We start from the raw sequence: 23417 nt of genomic DNA on the forward strand, positions 1-23417 counted from the left end.
GTGAACATACACAAATAATTCTTGAATGTAGAGAGAAATCACTGTTCCTGACAAAAGAAATGAAAATATAAGCACCTTAAAGCACATAAAAAACAGTTCCAATTCAGATGTATCCAGCTATGTGAATTAAACTCATAACCTTTGATAAATGATGATAAATATACATTTTTTAGCCCTACGGTCCTTTACGGTTGGAGGCCTCACATTCACATTAGCTCTGGATTATGTAGGGTATTAGCACTAGGCTTTCAGACCACCCTAAAACCAGGGCAATAATGAGAAGCAGAAAGGTACACCATTTAAAGTGTCCCTATTCGAATATAACCTTTCACGATATGTGTAATATAGCTGTTTGTGAATGTAAAATGTCTGCCGAAGTTTAAAGATCAAAATGCAAGATAAAAAAAAAAAAGTTATTGTCTCCTAAAAATTGATTCTGAACTCATGAAACGAGTTATCAGCAATTTCCAATACTGTAACAAATTAGCATAATGCCAGATTTTTGGCTGCCTGCTAACGACATTTACTCATCCTCAAAAAGTGTTGCTTCTGAGACCTAGAAGAGTTTGGTTTGTGTTGTCCACGTGTCAAGAAGAAGCTGTTTTCAGAGCTGCAAATCCACTTTGTATGCACTTCAAAAGGATGAGGACTTACACTGGCATTGATACAGAAAAAAATGAAGCCAACATTCATATCACTGTCTGTCAAATGCTAAGGAAAACCTACAGAGCTGAAATTCAGATGTGTTAATAGGTTTTTCGTTTCCGACATGTGCTGTAAGCGTCTGACCAATCAGAGAAGAGTAGGCTGACGGCGAGGAGAGGTTTAGAGAGACTGAATCTCCAAAACAACCATTTCCAACTACGTGAGAAATGATGTGATGTGGAATGTATATTATGAGAAAAATATTTGGGTTATGTTCAGGTATAATTTCATTAGGCCTGTTCAGTGTTGTGCATGAACTCGTTCATATTTTGGTCGAACGTGAACTGAACGTACTGTATTACTGCCTGATGAACGTTACTGTGAACGCGTTCATTCTGGTGTCTGTGAATGCACGCTCTTCTCAGTTTGACTTCGTACAATAAGGTGCCAGATTTCTATAGAGCCTTCCAGGCGAAAACCTGGCTAAAACACACGTAAACAGGCCTTAAAGGGATAGTTTACTTTGAAATTAATTTTTGATATGTTTTAGCTTACCTCAAGGGCATCCAAGATGTAGGTGTCTTTGTTTCCACAGTATTTTCAATTTTTATATTTTTCGGGCAAACTCATTGTTTACACAGAGATTTCGGAAGTTTTACCTCTCACTAAAGATATACAGAAAATCGCAATGGAAGACGATTTCGATATCTAAATATATTTAGTGAAAGGTAAAACTTCCGAAATCTCTGCGTAAACAATGAGTGACGTAGACACGCAACCGATCACTTCCGGCGCATGCACAGACAGAAGCGCCAGTTGGACATGGCTGTGCTACACGAGGTAAAAACGATATAAATACTGTTCGTTTTCTCACACAAACCGCTCGTTTCGTGTCTTAGGTCATCAATATGTACTTACATTTACGAGTCATTCAATCATGTTTAATTTTGACATCTCTGTGCATGCTTATTGAGGTGAACCCAGGGAGGACCCCCTTAGCCTCCAGTGTATGACTGATAGACGACAACGATTTGACCGAAAAATATCAAAATTGAAAATACTGTGGAAACAAAGACACCTACATCTTGGATGCCCTTGAGGTAAGCTAAAACATATCAAAAATTAATTTCAAAGTGAACTATCCCTTTAATTTGTAGCAAAAAAACAAACAATCTGGCAACACTAGCCACCAGTGTCACACCATGGCCGCCGTCGACTAAGCAGCGAGCGAGGAGGATGAGGCATCGTATGATCATTTAAACGGGTTTTATGCTGAGGTCGGTGAGGATGGGAAAAATCTTACATTTCTGTGCAAACTGCCTGTCGATAAAATAATAGTTGTCTGGGGTTGAATATGGGCTGTGGAAATAATAAAAATAAAATTTGGCATTGATTGATTGATTGATCTATATTTTAACGTCACCTTTTGTCTAGGAACACATACATTAACTTAAAAACAGTAACTGTTTATTTTTTCTGGTAAATGTAGGCTGTACTCTTCACTGAAGTCCCATTACAGTTACACTACATATAAAAATGATATCTTGGATACACTTTATGACACAAGAAAATGCATTTTTTTAGTCTAAACTATTATGCCTATTTCTCTGTTGTAATACAAACATGGTTTTCATTTAACTAATCAACAATTAAATTATCACCCGTCCAGCCAATAGAACATTTACTCGCATTTGGCACTTGGCACGTGTTAAATTTCATTCAACTAAATTTTTGCCATCAGGTCCTGCTTTGTATTGACCTCATAGCAAAGTGCAGGAAGAAATTTGATTGGTGCAAAATCTTGCCGCTTTATATCTGCTCAATCGATTTAAGATAAAAAAAAAACATAAAAAAATGTATTTTTCTAGTTTGTGTTCACGTGATTAATTTCAATAATTTGTGCCTAAAAGTTTAGGTCCTATATTAAACAAATATTTTTTTCTCTATTTATCTCTTACAAGTTTACATTGATGAGGACCCGGCAAAGGACTTTGAATCAGGACAAAGGATGTCAGGCCTACATATGTGCTGCTTCTTAAATGAATTCTCAAGAGGATCTTAAAGACATTTATTGAGTCCAGATTTTCATTTTGAAAGGGTATATCTGGACTCAATAAAACTTATCAGATTCAGACTATCCAGGTCAACATCTCCTGAAATATTATAACAGACTGGAGTGGATTAAGTGCATATTAAACTTGTGTTGTTTAGAAACAAACAAAAAATATATAGGAAGAGTCTTATTTCACAATACTGGAAATATAAATGGCTAACCTGTATGAGCGGTGCTCTTTGTCGCCTCTTGAGGACTGTTGGAGCGATTGCGGTTCTGTTGACGACGTCTGCCCGTTGACCGGGCAGAGCGAATACGGACTTCGGTTACTTTGAAAAAGGCCACCATGAAAGGCTGCCTTTCCAGAGCACCATCCCGACCCACTAACCCTGCTTCCTTGGGACTGATGCTCCATCCTATAAAAAAAAGAAAAGAAAAGAAAAGTAGAGTACTATAGGTATCTTTGTCCAGTTTTAGATGCAAAGATATCAATAAGTAGGGCTTCTCTTTGATAAGTGCTGTTTGTTTGCGGTCACATCAGGACTCATAGTTCCAAAGATGGTGTCTTCTAAATATCTTCTTTGAACTGGTTGACTCGCAAATCAAACTGAACAGAACTAAACTCAAAGTTACCAAAGGAAATTAAAATGAATAGGTTGAACCAGCCAATGAGGACTATATAATACCCAACCAAAAAACACCTGTTAACATTCCCAGTCACCTCACTGGCAATGGACTCATATGGCTCATATACCCCTTTTCCACCAAAGCATTTTGAGAGCCAGTTCGGAGCCGGTGCCTGCACGCGAACCAGTTCTTTGTGTTTCGACAGCCAAAGAACCGGTTCCCGGCCAGGAAGACTGGTTCCAAAGCGGCACCAACTCTTTGCTGGACTAGAACCGTTCTTTCACCATGTCATGCTTACGTCGGGGGCTGGGGGCGGGTTCATAATATAGGACCGCGAAGCCAGTAGAAACATTTGCAGAAACACGATGGAGTCCGCCTTTGTAATTGTTATCCTTAAAGTTGGCGCAAGAGTTTCTATTTTTTTTTTTACATTTTTTTTTTTATTGAAAACATTATCATTATTGATAAGCAGTCACAATATAGAAAAAATAAATGGAAAGGGAAAAAAAGACACAAGACAGGGGTACTTAACTAATTAGAAAAGATAACATATCAAAAGAAAAGATTAAAAGACTTACATATTTCAATTGTTTTTAAAGCCTTCTTGGTACACAAGTTAATCCCAAGGTAATGTTGTATTTGCAAGCGTTTCTAGCTAAGACATACACAGTGACGTAACAACGTTGTTCCCTGGGCGCTCTAGTCAGTGGAAAAACAAACAGGTTCTGAAAAGGTTCGCAAGTTGAACCAACTCCAAACCAACTTTGAACCAGCACCAGTTCCAAACCAGTTTTTTTTTTTGGGTGGAAAAGGGGTCATAGACACAATTAGACCCAGTTTACTGCCAATCACCTGACTCACACACAGACATGTGAATGCTTTTATTTGGATCTGAAAGACACACACACACACACACTGGTTGAACCGATGTTTTACTTATCTTACCACTGCTGGTCTCTACATTGATCTGCAGACCCAAGTTATGTTGTGGACTCATCACCCAGAGATTGCTAGTTGCTGTAAAGTCAAACTCCAGCCAACCTTCTTCAGCCGGCCACAGCTTGCGAGATTCCAGCAGAAACAGATCAGCATCCCTGCAAATGAGAAAGTCTTGAGATCATTAAATGTTATAAACACTAGGCCTATACGTCAATATCCTTTATTACAAATAATAGTGTAAAAGTATATGGAATAAACATTAATAATAATAATAATAATAATATGTAGAATGGTAGAAATAAATGGTAGAAATAATAAGTATTAAATGGTAACTTTCAACGTAAATACAGCATTCTTTAGATATATAACTTTAATATTTCCCATTTAAATAAAATTAGGTTGTTCCCATCAGGGTTATTGTAATTAACTTAAATTAAAACTAAAACCATAAAAAAAAAACATTCATGTTGCTTGATACAAAATAAACGTTAACTGAAATAAAATAAAATGAAATATATATATAAAAACTTCAGCTAGTTGCCATGGTAACATTTCTAATTTTAATTTAGTTCAACTTGATGACCTAACTAAAACTGAAATTAAAATGATCAATTTAAGGCATGTATTCAATAGTAAACAAAGTTAAAAATAACAGTTTGTCAAATTCAGTGGAGCTTCAAGTCACAGAGTTGAGAACAGAGGTATATAGTAGCCTTCCAGGGAGGCCTGTCCCATTATAATAATTACACACTATGCATGGTAATAAGCATTGGCCGGGTCACTTCAAAGCTGTCGGTCACACAGGTGTTCTGGGAATGTCCCTGTAGCCCCTCTTTATTGCTCATTAATTAGAGCCGCACTCTAAGGAGCTCCATATGAGGTTCTTCCCTCTGGTGGTTCACACGTCACATTCGACATGAACACATCATGCTTAAGCTGACTCACACTGTTAAGTGCCACCAGTCACACAGTTTCACCTGGGACGGGTCCGAACGGGACCGCAGGGGAGCTGCCGACTCTAAAAACCCCACTGTAAAGCCTCTTATAGACACATTAAATTAACTGGAATAATAAAGTCAGAAGTGTTAGGTTTTTTTTTTGTTTCATAAATCGCAATTATTGCCTCTGTCATTGGCTGCCGTTAAAAAATAGGCCTATATTTTAATAGGTTCACGCTGCCATAGCATGCATACAGGACCGTCTTCACATATGGTTTTGGAGGGTTTTCCAAGGAGGCCAGATGTACATGAAAACAACCAGGGATTAGAATATATACAAACAGAAAAGTAATAACTCTACAGTCGAGTCATTTTTCATGAGGTATTGATGGATCGTCATGAAAGCAGAACCTGAATTCAAAATAAATACAACTGGCAGTGTTTTAAAATGCATCTCAGATTTATCCAAAACAGACATAGGAATGCATTCACTGATAAAATGTATATTCACTACAATTTGCTTTGGATAAAGAGCTAGCCAAAATGCATACATGTAAATGTATAAGATCTAATACAACCTCCAAGTTTTTTTTAATACAACAAATGTTTATTCATTCATTATTTGACAATTATATACCTTCACAATATTAAAGGTGCATTATTGCACTTTTTTGAAGATTTACATTGATACCATGGTTTTTAATAAAATTTGCTTATAAAGTTATTTTAAAGGAAATTGACATCTGTCCCTTTTCTCAGAAATGCAGTAATGTGATTACTGTGAATCAAACTGTGAAGACTGTGAATCAAAATCAAGGCAAAAGTTGATCACAGTCAAGTGAAATTACAAAATGAAAAGAGTAAGTGAACTAAACTTGTCTACAACACATTCACTCTGGTACTGTGAACACTTTATTTACAGCCAACACAATCTGAACATTATTATTATTTTTTTTAATTAAACAGCATTTAGTTACATTCAATTGTATTTTTTTGTTTTGTTTCATTTGAAATGAGGGACGACAAATTAGTTGTAATAATAAAAAAAAAAATAAGAGGCTGATTTATGTAGGCTATGCAAAGTATACCTATGATGACCGACTAAATTTGCCAAAGTATCCAGTATAAAACAGAGAACATAATAAAGAATACAGTTTCCAACAATGCAGTAAGTAAATCCTGAGAACGACTTTTTATTTATTACCTGACTGCTAGAAGATACCTTTTTGACACAAACAATGAAATACACTCACCTAAAGGATTATAAGGAACACCATACTTATACTGTGTTTGAACCCCTTTCGCCTTCAGAACTGCCTTAATTCTACGTGGCACTGATTCAACAAAGTGCTGAAAGCATTCTTTAGAAATGTTGGCCCACTGATAGGATAGCATCTTGCAGTTGATTGAGATTTGCGGGATGCACATCCAGGGCACAAAGCTCCTGTTCCACCACATCCCAAAGACAGTGGGGGCCACTTTAGTTCAGTGAACTAATTTTCATGTTCAAGAAACCAATTTGAAATGATTCGAGCTTTGTGACATGGTGCAGTATCATGTTGGAAGTAGCCATCAGAGGATGGGTACATGGTGGCCATAAAGGGATGGACATGGTCAGAAACAATGCTGAGGTCGGTTGTGTCATATAAACAATGTCCAATGGGCTATATGCACGCATAAGTTCCGCATTTGACGCAAGGATGCTCGTCTATTTCCAGTTGTGTAGATTAAAGCGGAGGAAAACCGGAGAAAACGGGATTATGGCAGAGTCTTCAATATTTACTGTCCTCCCGTCTTTGAAACGAAACGTACATACGTTTAGATGTAATTTTATATACAGTTATGTTTATTTGATATAATTTTAAAAAGAAGCATAAACACAACAAGGGGTGTCTGTTTTATCTGTTTTTGTGACTAACGTTTCATTAGTATAACCATGGAGTATAAAATTCAATATAAATTCTCGCTATTGCATTGGACTCTATGATCGGCGGAAGTTATCGAGCATCCCTAATGCTTCACTGGAAATACCGCCGTGCATAGAGCCCATTGGCACTAAGGGGCCTAAAGTGTGCCAAGAAAACATACCCATACAGGTTAAATCAGTCGGCCCATTCTCCTCTGACCTCTAGCATCAACAAGGCATTTTCGCCCCCACAGGACTGCCGCATACTGGATGTTTTCCCTTTTCACACAATTCTTTGTAAACCCTAGAAATGGTTGTGCGTGAAAATCTCAGTAACTGAGCAGATTGTGAAATTCTCAGACCGGCGCGTCTGGCACTAACAGCCATGCCACGCTCAAAATTGCTTAAATCACCTTACTTTCCCATTCTGACATTCAGTTTGGAGTTCAGGAGATTGTCTTGACCAGGACCACACCCCTAAATGCATTGAAGCAACTGCCATTTGATTGGTTGATTAGATAATTGCATTAATGAGAAATTGAACAGGTGTTCCTAATAATCCTTTAGGTGAGTGTAATGCCGAGTTCAGACTGCATGATTTTAGCCATGATTTTGGCTAAACAGGTTTTTGTCACTTTTCCGACAGGTTTTGAGAAATCGCCGACAAATGCCCGAAATCACATGCAAATCGGCGCTCATTCACGCAAGTGACAATCATGCAGTGTAAATGAGCAAAGACGCGATCTGAGAGAATAGCTGACGAGTTGCCAATGCCCGTGAGATATTTGGCATGCTAAATATCTGGACCTGTCAGCGATTCAAAATCCTGCTGTGTGAAACGTGTTGTGACTGAAAACTACATCGGCGATTACCGACAGCCAATGAGAGAGCAAGATACAGAGCAGCGGGGAGTCCGGGGAGGAGTTATAGATCACATATCAACATGCATGGCATTGTTTCAGAAAAAAAGGCTTCTTCTCTGTCTATTTTTGGACACAAAAAATGGAGGAAAAATTTGTAGAAATTTAGCAGGAGCACCCGTGTCTGTTTGACGTTTCATCTGAGCTGTACCACAACTGGGTCGAAAAAGAAAAAAACTCTCACATGAGAACTCTGGTCTTGCACGTGTGGTGTCGGGTTGTTTCCTTGTCACATCTCACGTGTGTTTTTTGTGAAACGTAGTTTGCGCGCAGCATGCTAGACAGAGTTGTCGGCGATTTTTCCTATTGTAAAGTCATGCAGTGTGAAACCTTTTGTCGCAGCGACTGAATGCTGGCCAAGGTAGTCATGCAGTGTGAAAAGAACAGCGACCCGACTGGTTTGAAAATCGTGCAGTATGAACTTGGCATAAAAGTTTTTGTTTCCAATCTAGACCCAATTACTACATTAAACATGCCATATACTGAAGTATAATGTTTCCTACAATTAAAATAGTTGTAGATAGACTACAACATTATGCAAGAATAATGGAAGATACCTTTACCTTTAATACCTTTTTTCTAATGGTGAAAAAATGAAACCCCTTTAACATATTAAATATGGTCTAGATAAACAACTAATGTGTGCATTGTTGAGAATCAATTGAAATATGCTCTTACAAGCCATTGTTCCTTTACATTTAAGACTTTGTGAAGCTTGTTGACTCGAGGTGAACTACACTTCTGTTTCAGGTCAAATCGTCTTGCCACATGGGCTAAATTCAGCCAGATATACATCCCCTCTGCACCACCTCCATAACCAAGTTATTTTTTGCACATTGGATTAAAGGCTTACACACTTCAGAAGTTTCTCTCAGCCATATTGTGCATCTCTTAGCTCAGCCATACCGCATTTCCCCAACCAATGTGTTTTTTTAAAGATCACAAACCATAAACACAGTAATTATGCTGTTAGAACTTGACAAGTTTGCAAATTAATCTGTTTGTAAGCAAATACATTTTGCAAGCCACACAGTATTTGGGATTTACAGGCAGAAATTGGCATGTAGGGAAATACCGCAAAGCACGCTATAATTTGCATCAAGGTAAACCTTGTTGTGCAGTGATACAATGAGTGGCGATACACAATCTCAAGATATGACTAAAAATAAAGAATCCTACTGCAGGTTTGTGGAAAAACAGTGCACCCATTGTTCAACTCAGGATGTACACCAAATGAACACTTCGTGATAAACATTAGTAAACTATTTGGGAGAGAAACATGTGGTTCATTTAGCCAGAGATTTTGGCCTTTGCTTCTTGTTTGGTGCCTTTTTTGAATAAAAAAATAAATAAGATTGATGGGTAGTCTCATAGTCACACCTCATTTGTGTGTTTTGAACACTTTACCGGTCACGCCATCTGCCTTTCTCAAGGAGATATCCCTCCCACCACCCACAAAGTCAATGTTTGACGTGTGTTGGTGGGTTCTTTTTTAGACACCAAACTAAAGCTATTTCAGTAGTGCGTTGTGGTCATGGCCGTAGTCTACATAAAGTACATGGTAGACAACCTCTACTGTGTTCAGTGAGGGATGCCAGGGCTTGATTTAAAATACAGTCAATTACTCAGCTTGAAAACCATACAACAAATACATTATTTTCAAAATAGCAGTTTAATACTTTAATTTGATCATATGTACATTCAGTTCAAAATTCAGTTCAAGGTTCCACAATACAATACGTGTCACAACTATATACTGGTGCACTATTTATTTTTAAAAAAAGAGTCATTGCTGAGTTTTAATGGCATTAGAAGAGCTAAAGTGAACTTAGTTTTCTATGTGTGCTTTTGAAAGAGACCATTATTACTATGATGTCATGATTTTATAAGTTCTTTAACTATACTGAACTGGACAACAAATGAAGAATATGGAATTTTATAGAATAGCATTTTGAGATGTAACTTCTTTACCTGTCTGGGTGTTCCCCAACCACCTGAAACACACTAAGTAGGAATGTCTCATTGCGAAAGGCCCTGGTGACACACTCCTTGTAGATCCTGAATTCTGCAGCTGTGATGGCCTCTCCGTCTGGGATCTGGGACAGGTTGAATTTGAACTCTTTATGGTGTCGTCTCTGTGGAGACAGCTCCCTGTCATTTTCCACTGTTAGGACACATAGAAGTACAATGAGATATTTTAGTGTGCTTTACGAACTGCTATTGACATATAATTTGCATGTTTGCATACTCTGGGTCAAACATGTACTATACAGGGGGAAGAATAAGTTTGTTTGTTTTTTTTTTCGGGCGAAAAATTTACTTTCTCCAATCTTCTCAAAACTCTGGATTCTGATAGAGGGCCATGAGACTTAAACCTGAGTGCAAAAATGGAGGCTCTAGACCCTTCCAGAGCTGAGATATCGAAACTCAAAAATTCGACCCGAAAAAAAAAAACGACAGTGGTACCCCTTTCGTTTTTTTTTTTTTCCGGGCGAAAAATGTACTTTCTCCAATCTTCTCAAAACTCTGGATTCTGATAGAGGGCCATGAGACTTAAACCTGAGTGCAAAAATGGAGGCTCTAGACCCTTCCAGAGCTGAGATATCGAAACTCAAAAATTCGACCCGAAAAAAAAAAAACGACACTGGTACCCCTTTCGTTTTTTTTTTTCGGGCGAAAATTTACGTTTCTCCAATCTTCTCAAAACTCTGGATTCTGATAGAGGGCCATGAGACTTAAACCTGAGTGCAAAAATGGAGGCTCTAGACCCTTCCAGAGTTGAGATATCGAAACTCAAAAATTCGACCCGAAAAAAAAAAACGACAGTGGTACCCCTTTCGTTTTTTTTTTTTCCGGGCGAAAAATGTACTTTCTCCAATCTTCTCAAAACTCTGGATTCTGATAGAGGGCCATGAGACTTAAACCTGAGTGCAAAAATGGAGGCTCTAGACCCTTCCAGAGCTGAGATATCGAAACTCAAAAATTTGACCAGAAAAAAAAAAAAACACAGTGGTACCCCTTTCGTTTTTTTTTTTCGGGCGAAAAATTAAGTTTCTCCAATCTTCTCAAAACTCTGGATTCTGATAGAGGGCCATGAGACTTAAACCTGAGTGGAAAAATTGAGGCTCTAGACCCTTCCAGAGCTGAGATATCGAAACTCAAAAATTCGACCCGGAAAAAAAAAATGACAGTGGTGCCCCTTTCGTTTTTTTTTTTTCGGGCGAAAAATTAAGTTTCTCCAATCTTCTCAAAACTCTGGATTCTGATAGAGGGCCATGAGACTTAAACCTCAGTGGAAAAATTGAGGCTCTAGACCCTTCCAGAGCTGAGATATCGAAACTCAAAAATTCGACCCGGAAAAAAAAAATGACAGTGGTACCCCTTTCGTTTTTTTTTTTTTTTTCGGGCGAAAAATTAAGTTTGTCCAATCTTCTTAAAACTCTGGATTCTGATAGAGGGCCATGAGACTTAAACCTGAGTGCAAAAATGGAGGCTCTAGACCCTTCCAGAGCTGAGATATCGAAACTCAAAAATTCGACCCGAAAAAAAAAACGACAGTGGTACCCCTTTCGTTTTTTTTTTTTGGGCGAAAAATTAACTTTCTCCAATCTTCTCAAAACTCTGGATTCTGATAGAGGGCCATGAGACTTAAACCTGAGTGCAAAAATGGAGGCTCTAGACCCTTCCAGAGCTGAGATATCGAAACTCAAAAATTCGACCCGAAAAAAAAACAACATTGGTACCCCTTTCGTTTTTTTTTTTTCCGGGCGAAAAATTTACTTTCTCCAATCTTCTCAAAACTCTGGATTCTGATAGAGGGCCATGAGACTTAAACCTGAGTGCAAAAATGGAGGCTCTAGACCCTTCCAGAGCTGAGATATCGAAACTCAAAAATTTGACCCGAAAAAAAAAAAAAACACAGTGGTACCCCTTTCGTTTTTTTTTTTCGGGCGAAAAATTAAGTTTGTCCAATCTTCTTAAAACTCTGGATTCTGATAGAGGGCCATGAGACTTAAACCTGAGTGCAAAAATGGAGGCTCTAGACCCTTCCAGAGCTGAGATATCGAAACTCAAAAATTCGACCCGAAAAAAAAAAACGACAGTGGTACCCCTTTCGTTTTTTTTTTTTGGGCGAAAAATTAACTTTCTCCAATCTTCTCAAAACTCTGGATTCTGATAGAGGGCCATGAGACTTAAACCTGAGTGCAAAAATGGAGGCTCTAGACCCTTCCAGAGCTGAGATATCGAAACTCAAAAATTCGACCCGAAAAAAAAACAACAACATTGGTACCCCTTTCGTTTTTTTTTTTTCCGGGCGAAAAATTTACTTTCTCCAATCTTCTCAAAACTCTGGATTCTGATAGAGGGCCATGAGACTTAAACCTGAGTGCAAAAATGGAGGCTCTAGACCCTTCCAGAGCTGAGATATCGAAACTCAAAAATTTGACCCGAAAAAAAAAAAACACAGTGGTACCCCTTTCGTTTTTTTTTTTCGGGCGAAAAATTAAGTTTCTCCAATCTTCTCAAAACTCTGGATTCTGATAGAGGGCCATGAGACTTAAACCTGAGTGGACAAATTGAGGCTCTAGACCCTTCCAGAGCTGAGATATCGAAACTCAAAAATTCAACCCGCAAAAAAAAAAAATGACAGTGGTACCCCTTTCGTTTTTTTTTTTTCGGGCGAAAAATTAAGTTTCTCCAATCTTCTCAAAACTCTGGATTCTGATAGAGGGCCATGAGACTTAAACCTGAGTGCAAAAATGGAGGCTCTAGACCCTTCCAGAGCTGAGATATCGAAACTCAAAAATTCGACCCGAAAAAAAAAAAACGACAGTGGTACCCCTTTCGTTTTTTTTTTTTTTTCGGGCGAAAAATTAAGTTTCTCCAATCTTCTCAAAACTCTGGATTCTGATAGAGGGCCATGAGACTTAAACCTGAGTGGAAAAATGGAGGCTCTAGACCCTTCCAGAGCTGAGATATCGAAGGGAGGGAGAATAAAGCGTTGAGCGGTGTAGCCAATCACAGACACGTTTGTTGTTTTCTTGAACGCAATGGCCAATCACAAGCATTTACGATAGATTTCCCTCACCGCTCAGATAGAACCTTTTGTTCAGTGCTTAATTCTGTATGTTGTCAAATCATCTAATTTTAACAAACAAAGTGTAGGCCTATCAATTATGAAAGCTTCTTTGATAATGACAGATGTGTGAGATTGCGATGAACTGTCAGCTTTTTAGGAATTATTAAGGCACAGTCACCAAACCATGCAAGCAAGAGCTGCTTGTTTTAATGTTGTAACAATGTTTCGTGTGTTAATGTCTTAATAACAAATAATTTATCAGGAGCAATTATGCTGTTGTGTATGGTGGCGACACATAAGCTAACTTGAAAGTATTGTACAGAAAAAAGGCTTTTTGCGGGCAGGAGCGGGACGAAACATCAATGCTGCGGGCGGGAGAAAGTTGAGAACGTCAGTCACAACGACCCACGTTTTAAAAAATAATTGAAATGATGATACTGTGGCCGCCGGTCAGTAGTGGAGTGGCAAGCCGGAGATTCAGGACTTTCCCCGGTGGGCCGGTAGTGTTACGAGGCCGCGAGGATTGGTCTGATAGTTATACTTTGCAAGTTCTTATAGCAACACCATCCGGCTCCCAGTACACTACAACTGTGATAGAATGAAGCATGCGTCCGTATGAAGACGGTGCGTGAGCCGCAAAAGACCATGTAACTGATAGCAGCGAAAAAGAGCGCTCCACTTGATTTAAAAAACAACAGAATTTAGCCCTAGATCTCTTATTTAAAAGCGAAATAAATTAATTATCTGCTATTTAACTGGAGATGTTTTATTTAGCTGTACAACTTTCACCCCCAACTTTCATGGATAGCATAAATAATTTGCAAGCTGCTAAAATAAAGCATACAAAACATCAGCTAAAATGAACCATAGACTATATGATTATAATCAGAGCATGAGAATGTTTGTCAGTGATTTATTTATATTAGGTTATTACAGCATTTAAAGAGCACAGCCCTACACAAAGGAGGTGCATGTGAAATGCCTTGTAAGAAATACTTTCCTTTTCAGGAAAAGTATAGGAAAAGTATCGAAATTGCGATTCTTGACTTGGTATCGGTATCGAAACAATAATTTTGGTATTGTGACAACACTAATGATTAGATTTGTTTTCTTAATTTCCATATAATATTTTGTGTGATGGGATCAAATCAGCTGGATATTTAGAGTGAGAACATACAAACTTTGGCATACAGTACTAATTTAGAATGCAAATCTTTTTTTTTTTTTTACAAGATGGGAAAAGTTGTATTAATTCTTGTTTACTTGTGTTCATTTAATTTATTTTTATTTTAGAGCATTTAAAGTGCTTCTGATATTTTATTTATTACACACAAGTTAATTTATAAATTTTTGTAACCCATCAGCTCTCTGTGTCTAAATAAAGTAAACTCCTAGAGTAAAAAAATGTGTAAAACTAGCCTGTGTGCGACTTGGTATGACTTGATGACCAAGTTGCGACTTGACTTGACTTGACTTGACAAAGAGTATGACTTGACTTGACTTGACCCTTACAACAGAATGACTTGACTCGACTTTAACTTGCAATGTTAAGACTTGGACTTGACTTAAGACTTGCATTTAGTGACTTACTCCCACCTCTGCTGATGACCAATAAAATGTGGTCTTATCTTTAAATTCAGAGTTTTCTTCATTGACAAGGCAGGCTGAATCTCTATGACTTCTCCAAAATCATGAGGTTTGGTGATACAAAAAGACAAGGACCTAACGCCAACTGAGATGCTGTGGCATAACCTAAAGTAAACCCATAAATACTGATAAACTGAAACAAATTTCTGGGGCGGGATTGTCCAAAATTGAATAAAACTATTATGAGCATCTTCAGATAATGTAAATGTTTGGTGGAGGGTTCAATGATTTACTTACTTTCTCCACAGTGCAATGTGAATGATTACTTACAGTGTTATGTACTAAAGTACAATGTTAATGTTATTAGTTATGTCAGATTGTGTTTTTTACAATTGAAGAGTTCAGATGCAAAAGCCTCTAAGTGCCATTTGAAATTTTCTTCTAGAATGATAATTTTTATCAAGCTTGTCTTTAAGTTCAGTAATTTCACTTAAATGGCAATTCATAAGTAATCTTCATTGTCATTTAAGTGAAATTACTGAACTTAAATATATAAGCTTGATAAAAATGATCATTTTAGAAGAAAATTTCAAATGGCACTTAGAGGCTTTTGTATCTGAACTCTTCAATTGTAAGATCAGACCACATATTATGAGTAATTAATGCGGAAAATGCAAAAACATAGTCTTGCTATTTTCGTACATTGCATTTATTATAGCTCCCTGTCTTTTCTTTCGGAAAGCTACTTTCATTATTCGCATGACTCAAGTCTTGTTCTCTGTGTGTAAATATTTGGTGGTAAATCTAGAAGGACAAATATTGCAATAAAACTGTCTTCACCTCTTGAATCAATGCCTAGCTACAGTGGAAAACAGCTACCTCTAAGCTTGTACTCATGTTGATGCAAATGTACAATGTGAAAAGAGACCTCCAGGGGCATGTTTGTGTTAACAAACTTCGATTCGGAACAACCAATCAAGCCAAGATTCACTGTTTCAGAGACAGCAAAAAAAACATTGTTTCTTTACAATACAATGATATAATAATATACTATTCAATATAATATTCATGCACAATATCAGAGAAAGACCAACATGTAACCCTTAACATTAACTTTTTTCACCAGGGTTTTTATTTTCACATACCTAAGCATTATAAAGATGTGGTAAGCTATGTATGCTCAATAATAGCCTATAATTGACTGACCTAATTCACCCATATGGTCTTATACATACGCATTTATATTACAGCACCACTTCACAGAGCGTCCAGATGTGCAGGGCATGTGCTGTAATAATGATTCACTATTTCTGGTAGAATACTAATTCTTTATTTATTCAAGCTGTTCCCACAGCAAAGGAAATCACAGAAATTCATTTATCCGCATTTTAAGATTTTCTGCATGAGTACAGCCACTCATGCAGAAAAAGGAAAAAGGGGAAATTGCGACCAGAGTGTGTTTTCTCATCAGATGACAGCTTTGTCATTCTGCCGTGCTACTCTTCCCCTCACGTCACAAACAAGCCTTCCTCTTGTTCCTATGGACGACCCATGGGCTGTATTTCTTGCCATAAGTACAAGTCCAGCCGGATGCCCCGCTTGTGGGCCCAGGGTGAGGTGTCCTGCTCTGATTGTATTTCCATGCTTCCCTAGGTGAGGAACACGCACTTCCATCTAATCCCTCCCTCCTTGAGAAGAGGAAGAGAAAGTCATGGAGTTGACTAAATCGTGGAGCAGAGGAATGAATTAGAGAGCACCAAGGGTTTTGGGGTAATGTGAAGACTACTCCTTTTTCTCTGTTTGGTGAATTACAGAAGCTGTTTAAAGTTCTCCAACATCACATGGGAGCAACTTCTCTGATCTGTCGTCCTCCAACAGGGAATTATACTCTTCTGCTGTCCTTACACATGTGTTACAAATTAAAACTGAACCTCTTGAGAAAACCTCAAAGGGCTTAAGACAGATCCCTGAGGGACACCCTGTCCTTGTGCTACATACTCTGCTCTAATTGACTGACTAACCTTGGAAAACCCACCTGCAAAGTATGAAATAGAGTACTGGTAGAATCTTTTGACCTCTAGTGAGGGCCTACTGCCAAAAAAAAAAAAAAAAAAAAAGAGGAAGAGAGAGAGAGAGCAGAGTAGAGAGAGAATTTTCTTTAGTGCAGTTCCAGCTTCAGGTTCACATGGTGATTGCTTGACATCGGCGTTTTCTCACTCACAATATGAGTGAGTAATTCATACTGAAAGCAATTTCCAGAGGTCCCATTTGTGATGTTTTTAACATCAGCACATCAAGATTTGAATCTGGCCAATTCGCTCCTGAGACTTCTTCATTAACAACTTTCACAGGTGGATCCAAAAACAGAAGCCAGTCTCTCCACAGCATCCAAGATGACAGATATATTAAAGGTCAACAGCGCATGCAGTATCGAGGGCCACTGATCTGGAAATTACCATGTTACTTTTGCCTAAAAACGATAGGGTGGCTGAAGACTACCCATGAGATTTGGCAGAATATATATATATATATATATTCTGTCAATGGCATTCTTTTTATATGTTTTCTTTGCCTGTATTACAATTATGAAGGCGGAAATTTGCCCTCCCAAATGTTCAGGAGTTCTAAATGTGTCCTCTGCAAATGCCGTTTCCTTTTTAAAAGGATAATGGAAAAAATGAGGCTCACGAAATGATAGATTATACTTATATCATGGACTTGGCATTGACAGTAAGAAACACAACCAAAACCACACAGCCCATATGGTTTGATGTAACTGATGTGTTTTGTTAGAGGACAGACCCAGTAAGGACCCACAACAATAACTGTGCGGCCACATACTAAACAAAAATGTGAAAGTTCAAAAGGTTGTTTGAGCAAAAGACATTTAAGAGCTACAAAGTGGAAAGTCTTGAGTGACTATCATTGTGTTGGCGTTTTTCATCATCTTCACAGATACTCTTCTCCCACACATTAACAGGAAAAGAGGACAGGGATGTGATGAAAGATCCAGGAAGAGGGGCATACACTGAGAAATGGTTTGCACAAAATGCAAAGCAAAATTATATGAATGCTGTGTGAATTCTGTTTGAAGAAAAATGGAAATAAAATCTCACTAAAAATATATAACCATGCAGTTTACAGGCATTGCCACCCCACAATGCCTGAAATATTATGCCTAAATATTTCATGGTTCATAACTGTTCAATATCTTATAATGTTGAAATGTAAAGTACTAGTACTTCAGATAGCCTATTTGGCTTCCGCATTAATGATTGGAATTTGACAAGGCCAATCCAAAAGTCAGACACCTGAATATTAAATAACTGAAACCTCAAAAGACCAAAGAATGAATGATACGCACTTTATGCCATGTAATACGAACATACCACATACCACTAATCCTACGAGCCCGATCTCATGAAAGTTCGTATCTATAGCACGAATGTCATTTCTCGTGGCATTTACTGTACACGCCAAAAACAGTTTTTGCGTGTATATGGTACGCGTTTTTCGCGTGCATATGATACGTACTTTTTGGCATATAATACGCACAAACTCCCCACCCCCCTCCCCCCTTAACCTACCCCAGGGTTTTGTAGTGCGTAGCATAAGCATGCAAAACCATTTTTGGCATATAAATGCCACGAGAAATGACATTCGTGGTATAGATACGCATCTTTATGAGACTGTGTTGAATCCTACCCAAACGTGCAATACGCACATACCCCTCACCACTAATCCTACCGAAGGGGTTTACAGTGCATATCATATGCACGTAAAAACTCATTTTCGCATATGAATTGCACTGTAAACATAATGCGTGCTATATTTTCAGTCTCAAAATGAATAATAAGCAAAAGTTATTACTCCACCACCTGCACATGGAGTCATTAACAACAGTCTTATATATTGTTGAACCTACCTAAAACAGTCTTTTTTTTAATGATGAATTGTATTATGGTGGTTAAGCAGTAAGTTAGGTTGTTTATGGGAAACACTCCTATTAATGAAACAAACTTAACATAAAACATGACAATATAATTAAAGTTTAAAACGTTTCATTTAAAATTTTTATTGTTAAAAATATATACAGTCTTTTGTTAAAAGTACGGACATTTGTGTAAAATGGTTAAGTTGGTAAAGGGGTCTGGGATAAAGCTCTGTGTCATTTTAATTAGGGCTGATTCTCCATTTCCACCTGTAGAACATCTGTTTCTTTCTTTCTGTGCTATTGTCATTAGCCTACACAGGACAAAAAGGAGTGGGCTGTGACCTACAGAGAAGATATGGAAAAACTTCAAAACATGCAGAAGTGAGACAGAGAACCAGACACCTAAGGAGAGAGAGAGACCGACATTAGAGACAGAAATGAATATTTTTTGCCAATCACTGTGGCATATGGCATACGGCTATATGGACTGGGCAATGAGGCTTCAGTGTGGTCCGTGGTCACATGCGAGTCACACTTTAAATGTTTTCCATCTCATCCTCTGAAGTAGTCAGGTGGTCATTTGCATTTGATTCACCCACCACATCTTGACTTTTTCCTCTCTGCCCACAACCACTAAGATAAACAACAAAAAATCACTTCCTCCAAGACCAAAGGGGGCGCTACTGATGTCAAATCCTACCCATCATAATGACCTACATTCCAGAATTGTTGCTCTATGAAGTATCCAGGAGATGCTATAGAAACTGTGTAAGTTTGACGGTGTAAGTTTAGTTTTGAAAGCTGGTTGAATGATTTGAATACATTTCTCATACTGGTGGTATCTCAGATGGCCAGAATGTTACATAAAATACAGTAACAATGTAACAAGCATTACAGGACAGTGACAGTATATTTGACAGTTCCATGTTTTTAAATTAAATAAAGTTAATAGTCTATACAACTGAAGTGAATGTGGAGAGGGGAAATTGAAATGAGTTGTTGTATATGACCAACGCATTCTCATCCTTTAGCGTCATATAGAACGCTATATGACAAAACGGCGCTATACTACGCACATGGCACCCGTTATCGTTAATATAACATGCGCTGTGATGGTTAGGTTTAGGTGTGGGGTAGGGTAGGGTAGTCTCAAATTACGCTAAAGGATTTATGACGCCTTGGGTTCGCGTGAATATTAACGATAAAGGGTTCCATGTGCGTAGTATAGCGCCGTTTTGTCATATAGCGTTCTATGTGACGCTTAAGGATGAGAACGGGCTGATATGACCCATTAAAGTCTGTTCATGACTATAAACTGAAAACTGATAATAATACAGCTGTAAAGCTACATGATCGCTTAAACTAATCATGCTTATCTTAACAAATGGGATGGTTTTCAGTGTGTATACAATAAACTGTATAATGTACACTTTCAATGTATATAAACAACATCCACTTCATACATGCAGTACTTTGGTGCAAAACAAGTCACTACCATCACGTTTCTGTTAAGGATTAAGGCATAATTTATATCTAAAGCTTTTTAATTATTCAGTCCAATCCAAAATCAGTCACCACAAATTTGTGAGATCTTTTTTTTTTTTGAGTGTACACAAAGCCTGCAATTATTTCCTGTGTCTTTGCAGCACATGAAACATTCAGATGCAGATGATTTGAAAGCTGTCTACTTCAGTTTAACCAATGAAATGTGCTGTGAAGCCAGGCATGTGAAGAATCCATCTGTGTTTATGTAATTATCTTCAGAATCTCTGTTCACATTCTCTTCCCCCACAATCTAATTGTTTCAACTTCTGTAATGAAAAGCTACTGTGCCTTGCTTGTCATCTGTACAACTGCACTTGTTTTTGACCCTCTTAAAAAAAAGAACATGACACTTTATAACACTCAACCAAACCAACCAAAACTCTTTTAACTAAACTGCAAATAACCCTAAAGCCTACTCCAAAACAGAGTTAACTGCATTGTGGTGTCACAGGAATACAGGATGAAATTCTCTGCTACAATTTGAGCTGTTTAGCAACAGAAAATTAATCACAAATTGGCCCATTGCTCCTCTTATGAATTAAATATTCATAAGATATTCTGAAGGGAATTGAAATTAAGTTAAAAATCTCAGTGATGTTAAATGTTCTCTTTTTGTTTTTCTTTCATTTTTCTGGGATTGTCTTTTGTTTTGGGAAGCTCACCAAAGGGAATTTATGCCGTGTCATTTCCATAGATAGAAGACTTTTAAACATACAGCCTTTTGTACAGCTTTTTTACCGTTTAGAGATCATGTGTGAACAGAAGCTGTTGAGAACTACCAGTAAATGAGTTTTACTGCCTGGCAACTTTTGGGATGGGAAGTTGTAACATTTCCAACATAGGCTACGTTCACACTGCAGGCTGAAACGACCTAATTCCGATTTTTTTTGCCCCTATGCGACCTGTATCTGATTTTTTGATGACAGTCTGAACGACACAGATCCGATCTTTTCAAATGCGACCCAGGCCACTTGGGTATGTGGTCTAAATCCGATATGAATCCGATCTTTTGAAATGCGACTTCAATCTGAACGGCCAGGTCACATATATCCGACCCGCATGTCATTGCAGGCACCTGTAGCTAGCCAATACACGCTAATTCCAGCGCGTTTCTGCACTGTTATGGGCCGCTGCAGACGTGTCTCTTCCCCAGTGTTATGCCTGAACGCGTTCATATACTGTATTACTGCCTGATGAACATTACTGTGAACACGTTCATTGTTGTCTGTGAACGTGCGCTCTCTGTCAGTTTACTTCGTACAGTAGGGTGCCAGATTGATTTCTATAGAGCCTTCCAGGCGAAAACTTTGCTAAAACACATGTATACATGCCTTAAAATGTAGCAAAAAAACACCCAATCTGGCAACACCAGCCACCAGTGTCGCACCGCGGCCGCCGGTGACAAAGCAAGGAGCGCCGAGGACGCGCACTATCAATTAAACGGGTTTTATGACGAGGTCGGTGAGGATCAGAAAAATCTTACATTTATGTGCAAACTTTGCCCGTCGATAAAATAATTGTTGTCTGTGTTATGGGCTGTGGCAATAATAATAATAATAAAACAAAAGCTCGCAACAATATGGGGAAAAAAAAACTATTCCGCAAACAACAAGTGACATCGTTGACTGTTGATTACTCTTCTGCGCATGCGGGTCACTTCTGGGTCATTTCACGTTCACACAGGAGATCACAAAAGGTCGCATTTAATTGGAAATGTGAACGGCCTTGCAAAAAAATCAAATTTTTTCAAAAAATCGGAATTGAGCATTAAGCCCTGCAGTGTGAACGTAGCCATAAGCTCATTGGAAAACCATCATCCACCTACATTTTTGAAAATCTCCAAAAATGTATGCATATGTTTTACTACAGTTTCCAGCTAAAATGAACACTAGAGGAAGTTAAACACCAACAACTTATATTCATTTTCACACAAATTATGATTACAGGGGCAGATTATTGATTAATAAAGATTAATCAATAGCATTAACCTTTTAGAGCCTCTCACCGGACATTTCATTTCCAAAACGCCATTCAACAAATAAAATGTTGCCAGAATTAAATTAATCGGTTTCAGGGAAAACTGTATAAAGTATATAATTAGTTCAGGACACGCTGGCATATTTGGTCTAATTAAGGCTATGTTTACACGGAAACGATTCTGAAGAGAAAACGCAAAAGTGGCGTTGCGTCATCACTTTTTATTCTGCGCTTAGACGAGCGTTTTGTATGGGAAATCCGCGTGCAAATGGTGATGCAAAAGTGTGTGAAATTCAATGTAGTATGCACTTCAGGCGGCTAGGAGTGCATACTACAACAACAACAAGTCCACGCGCCTGCGTACAACCTTCACTGTCGAGCAGACTTTTGCGTTTTTACTGTTTACACGGGAACGCGGCGGTGGAGCGTTTTTAAGATTTCCACTCTGGAGGGTGGTTTCACTTTTTTGCGTTTTTAAGCCTCAAAAGCGCTGTTGCCGTGTAAACGAAAGGCACATCCAATAAAATATTTTTACGTTTTCACCCGCAAGCGTTCTCGTGTAAACAGGGCCTAAAGTTCTGACAGTGACAATGACAACGCAGTTCCCTATCACTCAATCAGGTTCGACATTACGTCAGAATGACTGACAAATTGGAATCTCGCCTGAAAGCCCAATCACCTTTCAGTGTACACAAATCAAGCCAATGGACATTGGCGAGTGAGAGTGAGACCACACTAGGCGAAGCAGAGTGCTGAACTCACTCATTCAAGCTTTCGCTTTGGTGCCAACCGTTTCTCACGATTCTGCTCTGCAATCATCGTTTCAGTGTGTAGAATGAGCCAGAAAGAAACTCTTCACATTTCAAAACAGTAATGCTGTTTTAAGATGCTATATAAATAAAAGTGACTTTGACCTTGATCTTCAGAGAGTGTTGGTGTGGCAGCACATCAGAGGTTGAGTATTGCTTTCCCTGCTTTCACTGCAGTTCTCCTAAAAGATTATTTCACACATAAAAGTTTTTCATAAAAGAGCGAGTAGACGGCGAACATCTTTTTAAAGATGCCTTTCTGTCTGTGCTTTTCTGGATGCGGTCATTTCCTGTCCTCATCTGACTGCCTCGATGCATGCTAAGAGGACGTTTGTTGATTGTTCATGTTCTCGCAGGAAAACAGCGATACCCATCTCAGCCGCAGCCAAATCCTCCAAGCAGTCGAGACAGGTGACCCGGAGATGGACAGAGATGCTCTTCCCCCAGAGGAGGGCTG

The 23417-nt window shown here is 38.3% G+C and overlaps 1 protein-coding gene across 1 annotated transcript in view; it reads right to left on the bottom strand.

Annotated features, from left to right (window-relative positions):
- The window catches only part of bmp6 (bone morphogenetic protein 6), a 71774-nt gene that overhangs the window by 16996 nt on the left and 31361 nt on the right, over positions 1-23417 (bottom strand). The window contains exons 2-4 of the mRNA XM_039666585.2: positions 10000-10192; positions 4271-4419; positions 2920-3114 (exon numbers count right to left, since the gene is read on the bottom strand). Of these exons, the coding sequence (XP_039522519.1) occupies positions 2920-3114; positions 4271-4419; positions 10000-10192 (537 nt within the window). The remainder of the gene's footprint in view (positions 1-2919; positions 3115-4270; positions 4420-9999; positions 10193-23417) is intronic.

Source organism: Pimephales promelas, chromosome 22, assembly GCF_988280905.1.
Source record: "Pimephales promelas chromosome 22, fPimPro1.hap1.1, whole genome shotgun sequence".
NCBI lineage: Eukaryota > Metazoa > Chordata > Actinopteri > Cypriniformes > Leuciscidae > Pimephales > Pimephales promelas.